The sequence below is a fragment of the Thermobia domestica genome, chromosome 6 (assembly GCF_964235325.1).
Source record: "Thermobia domestica chromosome 6, izTheDome1.hap1.1, whole genome shotgun sequence".
Classification (NCBI taxonomy): Eukaryota; Metazoa; Arthropoda; class Insecta; order Zygentoma; family Lepismatidae; genus Thermobia; species Thermobia domestica.
In genome coordinates, this window is record NC_137459.1 from 131,560,692 (window position 1) to 131,575,792 (window position 15,101).

At 36.0% G+C, this 15,101-nt stretch overlaps 1 protein-coding gene across 5 annotated transcripts in view; it reads right to left on the reverse strand.

Moving 5' to 3' along the window:
* LOC145688213 (uncharacterized) overlaps nt 1-15,101 on the reverse strand; it is a 392,276-nt gene that overhangs the window by 79,488 nt on the left and 297,687 nt on the right. For all 5 annotated transcript variants that reach the window (XM_081762115.1, XM_081762114.1, XM_081762117.1 and 2 more), the window contains one exon: nt 11,370-11,497. In XM_081762115.1, the coding sequence (XP_081618241.1) occupies nt 11,370-11,497 (128 nt within the window). The remainder of the gene's footprint in view (nt 1-11,369; nt 11,498-15,101) is intronic.

A 15,101-nucleotide genomic window follows, 5' to 3' on the forward strand; every position in this document is an offset into this window, starting at 1 on the left:
TGTTCAGTAGTCATCGTTTAACTAACAGTAGTTAAGCTAGCCCTCGACAATGGGTTTCAGCTTTCACTACGTCATGTGGTTTAACTGCACTAACTCGTAAAGAGTTTTTATAAGCCTACACAAAGTCTTTCGTAAGTATGTCCTCGGGCGAGACATTCTTGTGGGATGCCATCAGCTAGAGGAAGAGTTGTGTCGTCGTCACCTGCTGGGTGCCGAGACATGTCGGTATTTGTGGGAACGAGTGTGCTGATACAGCAGCCAAAAGTGCCACATTGGTACATGTTGCACTATTCTCTGCTCCGTTCGGATGTACTGTAGCTAATTGGTTCAACGAATGTGCTCTCAATGGCAAGCGGATTGGAATTAGGAAAATAAGCTCCACTCTGTAAAACCTATTTTGACACTTGGAAGACGTCGTCGCGATGAAGTGATCCTGGCGTGCTTGCGTAATGGACAGTCTTATCTCACATTTTTGTTTAGTGGTTGACATTAACTATCCGTATTGTGAAGACTATATCGTTCTCTTGAGTATTCATCAGAATGTCCGGAATACTCAGACTGCAGAGAACACTTGGAACTACCTAACAATATTAGTTAGATCTTGAGGATGACCCGTATTTTGTGACCGTATTCTCGCTTTCATTCCTGTGACTGAAAGAGCTAACATTCTTCAAGAGTTTCGGTTTTAGCTTTTACATTTTTTACTTTATTATTATTATTATTATTATTATTATTCCAATTTTTGAGTTACTTTTCTCATTTTTTGTCATTCCTTTAGCTTTTCGACGACCGTTTTATTTTTTGTATAGTTTTTTGTTCATTACGTTATTTTATCGAGTACATATTTCATTTATTCTTTTCGATCATTGATTTTATTTTGAGAATTCTTTTTTTAATAGCATTGCCGACCAGTTGCTCTTTGTAGCGAGGACAAACAGCCTCGCTCCTGCGTCCCCATTAAATATAATAATCAATCAATCAATCAACCCATCTCTAAACAGAAGCGCGTTAGTATATATGCCCTTTCAGAAAGTCACAAAATAATATTTTAAGAAAATTTGATTGTTACCAGCATTTTTCTTTAACATAAAAATATGAGTTGAGTTGATTTTGAGTTTTACGTCCCGTTCAGCAGCGAAGCTATATGCAACGTGGACCTACTGATTAACGTGTAATCCGAACCACATGAGCTCCCGCCGGGAATCAAACCCGGGTCTCCCACGCCAAAGGCGCGTACGCTAACCGCTTAGCCACGAAGGAACTCCGAGACAAAAATATGTAGTGTGTGTACAATAAAAAAGAAATTCTGACTAAAGCATATATTATCTAATAAATAATACATGCTTTGGTCAGAATTATCTCTTATTGTATACAAGAGTTTTAGGAATGATAAAAAAAAAAAAAAAAAAAAAAAAAAAAAAAATGGATCAAAAGATTGCGATCTTGGTCAAGAATTATAGGAATGATCCCAAAAAATGCATCAAAAGATTGCGACCTTGGCCAATAATTAGTTTTTGGATCAGGGGCCACAAATTTTTGAACGGCTCCTAAAATAAAAATATCACAGAATATTTTTATTTTTATTTTCAGTTTTTACAGAATAAAAATATCATACCGACTTAAGTGATAGTTCGGGTTTGGGTACACTATATGTAGTTCTCCAGATATGGGGCGTATAAGAAAATGTTTGAGTGAATGAAATGTATTGGATTTTTTAGATCTGGGGCCACAAAATTTTGAACGGTCCCAAAATCGATTTTTTTTTTTTTTTTTTTTTACGGAATAAGCACATCATACTGAGTTAAGTGATAGTTTTGGTTTGGCTACAGTATATGTAGTTCTCGAGATATAAAGGCTACAACAATTTTTTTTCTAAAATATATAGGATTGCCAATTACCCCCCCCCCCCTCCAAGTGTGTATGGAATGCATATGCTTTAATCGATTGTCTACTAATATACTAGTACAAAACGTGAAAGTTTTATGTCGGTGGTGCTCTTGCCCCCTTCAATCGAAGCATGAAATGACGCCCCTCATCGTTATCTTCTACAAAGAATGTTGTGTGTGTCTACTCAGTGAATGCTTAAATTATCTCCTCATACCTTGAATTTCTTTTATAAAAAATACTGCAGTGAGTACCATAGAAGTCTAATACTACTTCATAAGCGATTCATTGAACGAATTACGATAGATTAGAGCTATGCATCTTTGGAGATCATTTTTCGCGCAGGTCATGATTTGAAAAGGATGCACATTCCGCCTTGTGTTAAACATCTTTTTCCCTTCAAGATTCCTCACAAGATGGTTATCACTGCCGTCGCTATCATTTTATTAAACCAGTTCATACGTTACAAATAAAGAAAATATCGAAAAAATACAGAAGCTTCAATGAGAACAAATACACAAGACCTTGCCTCATTATTATTATTATTATTATTAATAACAATAATAATAGAGAAGGTTTACTAGTATTTGGAATCACGTCACCTATAGAACGTCTCACCCTTAGATTGCAGTACAGGAGTAAATGGCAATGCTTTTCCTTATGCCCATTGTTGCCAAACTTAGCCTGAATTTTAGAAATTGTTTTATTTACTAGATATGGATAGATTTTTGTAGAACATTGTATTCTCTATCAAATAATGTGTTTTTCTCATATCAAGAAGAATTTTCAAGTAATGAAATAATTTGAAATAGTGAAATCTTGCTAATGGCAAATATAACGTCACATTAAACATATCACGTCACAAGTTCGGAAGTATAAGAGATACAACGTTGAAACTTATACAGCTACTAACACCATATTTGATACCAATGTTGAAAAAGTTGGGATTTTAAAAATCATCTTGAATTTTAAAATACAAAATAAAATGTAAGAGAAAGTGCATATACTATTGCAATGCAATATCTAAAAGGTTGACTAGTGAGAAACTTTTTTTTTCTCAGCTTAGATGGGGGTGCAAGGCGAGAAAAATATTGAGGAAAGATTGAAGTTTTTTTTTTTAAAAACAAATTGCAGATCGATATCTTTCTTTATTTAGGTTTTATGACTTTTAGTGTTAAGAGTCAACTTTCCCAAGCGCGCGCATCTGACCAGAAGAAAGGCAGTGACAAATCTTGCCAATGCTATTTTCCTTATAATGTTTGTTTTAAAGCTACTGATGTAAAGTGTTGTGCTACACGGATGAGTATTCACACTTGATGCTATGCGAGAACAAATCTACTGCTTAACGGAAGCATAATCGCAAAATCGAATCCTGGACCATACATACGAGAAACATTGCGTACACATACGAACAACTCCACTCAATCTTACATTCCACTTACTTCGCTCCTTTTCCTTGAGTTATACATACATACACACATATATATATATGTAAGTAAGACTGACATTCAGACATCGGTAGCGTATAGTTCGTATTTTCTCTCTTCCAAGAAAGACAAATTTCAACCGCAGATGAATAGTAAGTACAGTAAACCCTTGAATCAGGATAGTAATTCAGTTAGCAATAACATTAATCACAACACTCAAACAAAACAAACTGTTTCTTCAGATCAATATCTATGGAAGAGGAAAAAGCAGACCACTATCTGTTAATAATAAAACTCTTCACTCCTGGTGATAAAACGTTATTTGTTTTTGTAATTGATTCATTTACAGTTCGCACGTGGTCCCTAATGTTGTTGCGAATGCTGACAATTTTGACAATAAAAGTTGGTTTCTTTTGTAATTCCACTTACTTTGAATACGCAGATGAAGATGAGAAAAACATTAGCAACAAATAACTTCATGAGCTCACAAAGCAGAATGAAAAGGCTCTTTGTTCTTTTCCCCGATGTTTCTTTAGGAAGTAACAAAAAAAAAAAAAAAAAAAAAAAATCGGAGGGTTTGATAATTCTGTTTGGGTTTGTTTCCTCGTCCAACGATCTGTACCTTGTTGGCTGTGACTATACGTGATTTAAAGTTACAACTTGTGCGTTTGTTAAGAACAGATATATTAGGGTTTCTTTTCATTCTTGTTCTGTTTCCAGACTGACATTGTGTGTCTGAGGTGACAGAAATGAGTATAGAAACCAGGGAGATTTAGTGTCTATTCACCATTACATTTTGTCATCATCATCATCATCATTGGTGTTCTGTCATTTTTGGCAGGTCACTTGCTGCCACTGAGAAGCATCCATGATCCACGGTCTTACGTTAACCTCTTCGTCTTCATGTGTGATTTTTCTATTTTGATAAAGACCAGTAGTTGTAGTTTCCTTTGTTCCTTCTCTCTTTTACCTGTCACCATGCCCTCTAGCACGATCCTCATAATAAAGTTCCTCCTTAGCCAATGTCCCAATCAGTTTCTCTTCCTTTTCTTAATTATATCTAAAATTGTTCTTTTGACCCCCACCATTTCTAATACTTTCTTATTCGTTTTTCGTTCGACCCAGCTAATTCTCTCCATTCTCCTCCACACCCATATTTCGAAAGCTTCCAGTCGTTTTAAATCATTTTTTGGGTAATGACCATGTTTCTGACCCTTACAGCACAATACTCCACACGAAACATTTCATGAGTCTTTTTCTCAACTCTTTATTCAAGGTCGCACAAAACAGACGTTCTTTCCTCCTAAAGGCTTCTTTCGCTATTCTAATCCTTGCTTCTATTTCACGTTTACATTTCGGGTTTATTCCACACATGCTCTTCGGGTTTTCAACTACAGACTAAATACATTGAAGGGATTTCACCTTTAAGCGGAAGCAGCGGAAGTGATTAAAAGGTATTTAGCATGCGTTCTTTTCTTCTTTCTTTAATTTTAAATTTACAAATCTTTCGTTAATATTCACAAATGCATTTATAATTTCTATTGTAGTGCGATGTTCCATTTAGACCTCCTGGTATTTGTTAAATATCATACTGTTGTTCCGCGGGGAAAATCAGATCTAAACCATCAGAAGTGGGGAGCAGCCGCCTTCACAATATACTTTACAATGTAACTTTTGTTTGACAAACGAAATTAGTTTTGCGGATATTTTGTGTACACAGACAAATGAGCGTTTTCGTACGTCATATTTTCTCGTCACATATTACGATCATCCCTACTCCAACACTCTTATCCAGGTTCAGTAGCAGTATCTTACCCGTTGCTATTTCTTAGCTTGCCGCACAATCGGTACAGGAAATTTCTGTGTGAAAGAGTTTAGCCTGCCATTTATTTCAATCATATGTTTTCTATTCGTTTCATATATTCTCTCGATTTCGTATTGCTCCCATTAAACTTTTATTGCAACGATTTATAAACCATCATAAAAGGAAACCCTCTACCTAACACACAATTATTAGACTGTTGTTTCGTACCCTCCAATTCGACGTTCCAAATGAATTTGCGCAAATGGAATGGCCAAAGCGATGAAAATATATGAATTTGAGAAAGGCTTTATTTATAGAGTCAGGCACTCTTTCAGTCTTTCTTGTTCTCTCTTCAGAAAAAAAACATACGGCGGAAGAAATGTGGCAACAACGCGTTCCATTTACTCTGTACTGCAATCTAAGAGTGAGACGCGCTATAGAAAAATTACTCAGTTTCATATCTTAGTCATTAAATTTTCGCACTAAGTACTTCAATATTTTCATTATACCCCCCCCCCCTCCCTCCAAACACACACACGCAATCATACAGAATGGGTGTATTGTATCTACCAAATGCAGATGGCAAACTCCGACCTAATGCGCATACAAATGCTGCTCATGCGTACATCAATGAATAGTAGGGAATCAGGCAATTAGTATGCCATGCAGTGGTGGTCTGTGCAGACACAAATTGCGGCGGTGGAAGCCTTTACTCAAACTGGTTCTGTTACGGAGGCTCAGCAGACACTGCGGTGGGACAGTGATGATTGCTATGTGACTGTACCCGAGAGGCACAATATTCTCAGATAGGTGAGACAGTGGAGGGTCACTGGTAGGTTTTGAACTAGCCGTCACGAGGCTTGGGAACAAGTGTTCGAACGTGTAAGAACCTGGAACGAGTGCGCGTATTACTTGAACGCAGTCCCAGACGTTCAGTACGGAGACATGCATGAACATTACAACTCGGAACGTTCATGGGCTGCTTACTGGATGACTTAAAGTTCCATCAGTATAAATTGCAGGTGGTTCAATAGCTGAGACACATTGATAAGCAAACCAGACTCGCCAACTGCACTGACATTCTTGCAATGATTAATCGAAGATCACTGTTTATCCAATAACCGCTGATGTTCAATTAAGCAAATTTTTTCATCTCTGGATATGTTAACAAACAAAGCTTCCGGTATTGGTCGCAGGAAAAGTCCACGACGTTTACATGAAAAGACCGAGGTGAGTCCAAAAGTTATGGTTAGGTGTACAATTGGCATGGGTGGGATTACTGATCCTTATTTTTTGAGAATAACGCCGGATATGTAGCAACTGCGAATGCCGACGTTACTGCAAAATGTTACAGAATTTTCTTATTCCGGAATTGCAGGCAAGAGGGTTGCTAAATACCATTTGGTTTCAGCAGGATGGTGCAACTGCACATATGGTAAGCCAAAGTATGGTTGTACTCCGAAAAACATTTCCAAACTGTGTGATATCCTGCTTCACCGATGTAATGTGGCCATTCCATTCCCCACATCTTACAGTTCTGGATTACTTTCTATGGGGTCTTTGCCAATTGTCTGCAGACAGCTGACAAGCTTAAGACTGCCATTCGCCGTGAAATAAGCGTCATCCCACAGAACATGTTAAGGCATTTATAAAAGCCTTCTTGCATCGCCTTCAGCCGCGCATCTGGGCAAACGGGGAACATTTGGAGAAATTTATTTTCAAGGTGTAGTGAGGTCTCTCGATGTGTTTTACATACTGTAGTAATTGCCAGTTTATGTACTTGTATTTCGTAACTGTATTAAATTAATACTTACATTCGCCATTTTTCTGTTATCATTTTAAGTTGGTAGAAACAATACAGTGGTCTAAAACTCGCGGTCGTGCTCAGCGGGTGGTGATGCTAGATGCAAAAAGAAGATTAAAATATAATAGCCTTTAGCCTCCGGGACTTTGTTTCGGCAGCAGGGCCCGGTAATGATATAACAAGGTAGCAACATCGTATGTCAAGTTACAAGATAAGCATCTAACAGAGAAGAGTTACCTCTGTTTGGCGTAGTTTGTAACGTGTGTACTAACGATTAGACAATCTGTGTTCAAATCACAGCACGTATTTCTTTAAAAAGAAAATGTTATAATATAAATGTGAATGGAAGCGATGAAACAAAGTAGGAATACTGTGAATAAACAAAGTACACTGACGTCTCATATAAATACATATGCCAACATCAGGTCTCCAACCAGGCTCACGTGCACTGGGTTCATGGATTGATTGTTCAGCACCGATGCTGTATGAAATGTAGATCTACAGCTTAACATAAGATACGGACAACACGAGTTCCAACCATAAATCAAACCCAGGCCTCTCGCATCAAAGACGTGTACACTAACCATAGAGCCACAAAGAAGTTGATGTGGATTGGAGGTGATCCCTTTAAGCATCTGACACGCAAGAAATTGCCATATCACGAATGTATGTAACTTCCTTTGTCTTTGTCAGATCATCTACAACCGTTTGACCATTTTTAGCACAAATTAAACACGTTCACACATTTACGTTGCACATCAGTACGATTATTTCTATTTTTTTCATATTAATCGAACTTGATTTCATTCTTTCGATTCACATGTATCTTTGAATATTTTTTTGATTCATTAAAAAACGGAAGCCATGTGGGGATTTGAACACGGATTTGTTCCCCGTGGAAGTTATCCTTACTTCACGCTAAACATTGGTACCTTTGCTCTGTTAGACATCTATTATGTAATGTGCTATACGGTGTTGCAATATAATCATATTTTTAACGGGCTCTACCGCCGAAATAAGGCCCCGGAGATTAAAAGTAATATTTTCATCATCATTTTATACCTGGCATCATCCACTCTGAGTACGAGCGCGAGCTTTAAGCCGTTCGATAGACAGGGTATTAATGAACTATACTCACAAACTAGGAAATCTCTCACATTTGTTGAAGGTTAGGAATAGGTTTGTGACCGGGGGCAAGGGATATGTAAAATAAATAGGAACAGCTTCTAAAAAGAGAATGTTATATCTATATTTTATAATCTGTGATTTTTGTTTTGTTCGTGGTATTTAACAGAAATATTAACAAATTAGCTAAAATATAAATACTGTGGTTGGAATATGAAATTAATAAAAGATGATCATATGAACATAGCGGGGATAGTTCATAGTTCAGAGTTAAGGCTTCCAAGGCGTTAAAAATACATCAAAGAACGCGTTATTCCGAAAATGAGGAACCGTGGAGCTGGAGGCTTTTAACACTTGCGCCTTCTTGCCAACGAATTTCATGTTCACTGCGATCAAAGCATACTTTTTACCTACTCTTGACGCACCCTTAAATTCGTGCATATCTGGAAATTATGGTGGGAGCATGTATGGGGATTATGCCCTGTGATGAATCGCTTGCGCAACACTGCATATTGCATTTCTCGTGTTTGAAATAATGCGTATTGCAATTTATGTTTTCTGTGCTTTTGGATAGCCCTAGCTCTGAAACTATAGTTTTCCCGACAGGTCCACATGAAATATTTTTTTTTTCTTATTTTGATAGGCGTAATCATTTTAAAAGTTCCTCTTTAGCATTATATTTAGTGGGCAGGAATAAACTCCCTATTGAAAATTGTTTATAATTTTTTTAATACTTAACCGGTATTTATTAAACAAAGAATATTTTATTCATTACAATGGTAGAATTTATTACATGATATCTCATTTATGTAGTCGCAGGTATCAGTGTTGGGTCATGGCGGAAAGTCAAATCTTGCGTGAGTGAGCTCAGCTGGCATCCTGGTACGAACTACGGTAGTCCGTCGTAATGCAGAGATGGTGGCGTAGTGTCAAAAGATATCGTGCCTCAACAGATGCAAAGACAAGAAAAAATTGTCATTCGAAGCTAATGAACATAGGTTCTTTAGCAGATATGAGGAAACGCGATCGCTCCTCAACATTCAGAACGGAGGAAAATGTGCAAGTGTTCAGGAAATGTTCACTCGAAGTCTTCAGAAATCATAAAAAGAGGTATCTCTCAAAAGCGGTTTCAACCGACACATAATCCGAGCTGTTCTGAATGAAAAGTTGAATTTTTGTCCACGTAAAGCAAATTACTGCCAGGAATCATCACCTGAAGACTGTGATCACCGGCTGGAGTATGGGGAGATGATACTTGCTTGGTATGAAGACTGGTATAATGTTTTCAGTAATATCCTGTTGTCAGATGCAACTGTGTTTCATGTTGAGGGTTTGTTAATCGGCAAAATTGTTATTACTGGGCATGAAAGGATCCGAGGGTGGTTGCTGAAAAAAGTCAACATCGCCCAAAAGTCACATGTGGTGCAGAATGACATCCACGAAAATTGTGGGTTCATAGGTCATTCGGGACATAATGAATGCAGAACGGTACCTTTTTATGCTTGAAGATCATGTTCACGGTATTGTACCTACGTGGGACAATTACGACGACTTTATCTTTATGCAAGATAAGAGTCTCGCTTCATTTTGCACGTTGTGTCCGTGCGTCGCTTAACATTCATTTTCCAGGACGCTACTTGGGACGTGGCCCAGTTGAATAGCCACCAAGGAGTCATCACCTAACGCCCTGCGACTTCTTCCTCTAAAGGTGGGCGGAAGACGAAGTTTATCGCACAAAACTAAAACTCTTGATGGATTGGAGGAGCGGATCCACCAAGTTCTTGCAAACGTATCGCTGGAGTATCTGCAGAAGTCTATCCCAAACATCCCCAACCCTTGACGAAAACTGATGGATAATGGTGGTGCTTATATGGAATTTTAGCGATGCATAAGAATTCTATCACTGTAAGAAACAAAATGCTTTGTGTTTTATGATAATTGGCTAAGCATTACAAAAAGTTGTGAAAAATTTTCAATAGGGAATTAATTCCCACCCATATATATATAAAAACTTAAATATTTTAAGGGAACCAGGAAATAATAATTCATTACAATAAATGGAAATAAAAGTGCCTTAGCATCGTATAAGACTTGTAAAAAACATTCCAATATCTAAAATTTTGCATTTAATGTGCTTTCATATTAGAAAAAAATAAACAAATTTTTAATGGAATAAATTAAACAAAACTTTAGTACATAAAATGAAAAATGCTCAACTATAAAATTACAACAGTTGTAAAAAGAAAAAAAGTTTATCATAATATTTATCACAGAAAGAGTTGTACAGTATTTAATCTACATCAGTCTTTAAAATTTCGCACTTTACGTACTCCCACGAGTTTTTATATGAAAAAATGAATAAATAATTGAACAAATATATACACAAATGAATAAATTAATAAAATAAAATAAATAAATAGAAAAGCTTACGACACTCTTTAAATTTCGAACTGTAAATGCTCTAAAATTATGTCAACAATTCAAATTGATTTTAATACATTAAATTATAACAGAACTGTATACGTATGTGAATGTATTCCGTAATGTCTTTTCATTGTTTTTTCTGTAATAATAGTATTTTTGTAAAAACCCTTTCAGCTTTTGAAATCTCGTTGCACACACATACAAATAAGTGTTATATTCATCATTATTCCCTAGATTGTAGTATAAAATATATATATATATTTTAAAAGGATGACTATGAATAAATCAAGGTAGCTTTAATACATTCAATTATAACATAAGTGTCTAAGAAAAAGATTAGGAACTGCACAAAAAAGTCTTTTTATCACAGTTTGTCCAGGTACTTTTACCGAAATTTGGCTACAGCAATAGTCTTTATGAACTTTTTCAACTTCTAAAGCTGACGGTCCTATTAAGCCGCAATTTTGCAGCTTCTAAACTCTCTTAACACGTATACAAGTAAATTACAATTAAATTTGTAATTATTTTCTAGATTATATCATAAAAAATAAATGCTTTAGTATTTTTTTTTTAAATCTATGAAAAAATCAAAGTAACTTAAGTACATTCAATTATAACAAAAGTGCCTACGTATGCGATTACGAACAGCAAAAAGTATTTTTATCACAGTTTGTCCAAGTCCTTTTACCGAAGTTTGACGACAATAGTAGTCTTTATGAACTTTTTCTGTTTCTAAAGTTGGCGGCACCCTTAAGCCGCATTTTTTTAAAACTCTTAACACATACACAACCGAGTTTTAGAATTGTAATTATTTTCTAGATTGTGTATTTTTAAAAAAACAATATATGCGATAGTCAGTTTTACATGAAACACCAACACCAACAATGTATTCATCTCTCACCTGACTTCGAGTATGATCTACAATATTCTCTTCTCTGCTGTCGATGATATGAATTCCTTGATGTTTCTGATGACTTATATTTACTTTGTGTTTTGTAAGAAGAGCCATGATAACGATTTTCATCAGACCTAGAAATATACACATGATTCATTACTCTTTACAGTGTATTATAGGAAAAATATTTATGAGAAAAACAATTGCAACGAAGAAATTAAAAATAAAAATTTATAAAAGCAGGATTCTGACCATCACGCTGTAAGGATATGAAAGTTAGTTTTTAGAAAACATCGACTGAATGAAAATTTTCGAAAACAAGGTTTGAAAAGAAATAAGTAGCAGTGTCACATACACATCACGCGAAGGAGTTTGCTTTGTATGGTGTGATATTTTCTCAGTTATACCGAAACCGGATGTAGTAATGTTTCTACCACTTCCGGTTATAGTAGATACATTAGAGTGGAGGTAGAGTACATTCTTGAGACGCTTAGCTGATTGCAGAACCGCATCTCGTTATCTGTTACCGTTTTATACTCTATAATAATCAACGTTAAAACCAGAAATTGTTCGTTTCTGCCACTTCCGGATTAAATAGAGAGCTAAGAGAGAAGTGCTACCTATTCATAGACTGCCAACTCGATTTCAAAAGACCGTCTCCTTTAGCCTAACCGGCATAACTGTGGGACGTTAAACTTAAAGATTTCATTTCATTTTTCGATTCCAAAAGAACTGCTTCTCGCTACTTCTTATCGTTTTTGCTCCATATAGATCAATACTGAAACCGGAAAATGTACTAGATTTCTATCACTTCTGGTTTTAGTCGAGAGTTAACGATGGCAGTGAAATATATTCTTGGGACAGTTAACCGACTACAGAAAATCGTTCCTCGCTATCCATTACTGTTTTTTGCTTTAGAGTCATCAATGTTAAAACCGGAAATGGTTTAATTCTACCACTTCCGGCATGAATATTACCTCCATCAACGAACTCGATTATTAACTTGTATCCTCAATATCCTTACCAAATTTGATGGTGATCCATTATGTAGTTCTTGAGACCTTTTTCTTTTATAAACAGACAGACACAAGGGCATACGGGGTAAATAGTCGTATATAAAAAAGTTTTGGTAAACCTAACTCCTTAAAAACTGGCGCAAAAAAAAAGAAAAAAAAAGATAGCAAACCGGTGAATTTAGAAAGATACAGAATGCGTAACTTCAGAATCTTGATTCGTCAGTCTGTGCATCACGTTAATATCTAATAGTAAAGTCACGCTAATGTGTGTCACTACCTTTGCTGCCTGCCGAATAATAATAGATGTCGCTAAAGTGCAGGCAACTTGTAGATTTAAAACTGTTGTAACGATTTAATTACAACTTAAACAATTACTTTACGCTAGGACAAGGGTCGTAACCATATTTAGAATTGAACATTACCATTTGTATGTCTCCACAGTTATATATTGTGACGATTTAAGTGCAACTTAAATTGTATTGTTTTAATTTAATTATTTCAAAATCGCTAATGATGATGCTGAACATGAAAATGCTTCGCTGATAATTATTATTAGAACATGGACCGTAATCATACTGAGCATTATATTTGTATAACTGTATGCTGGTTTTTAGACAAACTAAAAAAGTTATTATAAATGTAAACAATCAGAGCTTTTAATTAAGCTAATGTACATCGGGTCACATTAGTAGCTAAAAGTTTAGCGAATACCACACAAATAATAAGGTACGAGTTTTACGATGGATAGAACACATTACTCGAACAGGTGTGCGCGCTAAGTGCTTCTAGAATATTATTTATTGCTAGTCGAGAAACCTTGGGGGAAAGAGATATTAGGGCAAATCAAGAAGAAACTGGGAAATAATAAAAAGTAGAAACTTACGGAGGTGAATAATAACTACCGGGAGAGAACTGGCTTGGCAAAGGATATAATTCAAAAGCGTTGTTTCTGCGACAATAAACCTTCAAATGCTTTAAGCCAGCGTTTCTCAAACTATGGTCCGTGAATAAGTGGTTCTCGAGGTCAACCCTTGTGGTTTTCGTAAATTCAACATTAGTGAAAAACAGACAGAAAAATAAAATTGAAGTGAATTGCATGTCAAAAATCTCAAATAAGTATTGATTATAGCAACAGATTTTACAATTTGATAAAGTAAAGATTAAACAAATTCTAATAGCTTATATGAATGTATTATTATTAAAATATTATTAATAACCTTTAATTTAGAAAAACAAACTAATAGGCATTTTCTCTATTAATACCAACGTAAAATTAAGATAATTTTAACTCATACCATTCTAAAAATGTAAGTATCTTATGTATACAGTGTGTTTGAAAAAGAACTCCCTAGTTTTAATGTATACTAGAATCTGTACAAAGTGACATACACTATTCTAGTTTGTGGTTTTTGATTCATCAACTCTCCAAGTTTGGCTCCCCTGCAGTTGGCAGGTCTGCTTGACCTTGAGACGGCACCAGTGCTGTTTTTTCCTCTGCTTCCTCAGTTCAGTCCAGGCAGGCGTACAGTGCAGAGCAACTCAGCAACAATGTTTACTCCGCAACAGAAAGCGCAGTGTGTTATTTGGCTTGTGAAAACTGAGTCAGTTATAACAGTGCAACGTAATTTTAGACGTCAGTATGGTGGTGAACCACCTACAGCAACAAGTCTTTCAAGGAAACCGGCACCGTTTTAAAAGCAAAATCAACAGGTAGACCGAAAACTTCTGAAGATGTTGTTGAACAGATCCGTGTTTCTTGTGTTCGGAGCCCAAAGAAGTCATTAGCCAGACGTAGTCTACAATTAGGAGTGCCTAAAGGTACTGTGTATGATGATGTGCGTAAAAGACTTAAGTTGCGCGCCTACAAATTGCAACTGTTACATGAAATTAAACCTACTGATAAAATCGAAAGGTATGAGTTTGCTGCTAACTTTCTACACAGAATTGATGATGATGTCAATTTTTTTAAAAAAGGTTTTCTTTTCTTTGTGTACAGTGAAAAGATCAGACATATCAATCATTTACGGGAAAGAGTCGTCGCGGCGGCTGGGACAGTTACACCTGAAATATTGGTGAATACGTGGTGAGAAGTGGAATATCGTCTCGAAGTGTGTAGGGCCACAAATGGATCTCACGTTGAAGTCTACCAACATTAAACAAAACTTCAAGGAATTCTCTTTCATGATATGTACTCATTGATGTAAGTTTTCGTTCATTTTTCAATTAAATTTATACTTAAAACTAGGGAGTTCTTTTTCAAACACCCTATATATATATATATATACAGGGTGTTTCAGATAAAACGTCCAGTGCTTATAAATCCGAAACGGCTGAGAATAAAAAGATGAAACAAAAACCGAGATAGGAAAATGTCAAACGGCGCATCACATGGTGTTGTTGCGGTGACCCCCAGGGCCCTCCTTCAAGGGGGCCCAGGGGTCAACTTCAAATTTTCAAATAGGAACATGTATTGAATCATACCTCATTCAATAGTACTTGAAAAACGAAACAACTTTTGTAGGAAACAATTTTCGATTTGGGCCACCGTTTTCAAAATGGCCGCAAAAAGTGGATCCTGTATCAGATAAATGTCCAGTGCTTATAGGCCTAAATCAGAAACGGCTGAGAATAGAGAGATAAAAAAAAAAAAAAAAAAAAAAAAAAAAAAAAAAAAAAAAAACGGAGATAGAAACGATGGTAAAGCATATCAAGTGGTGGTGTT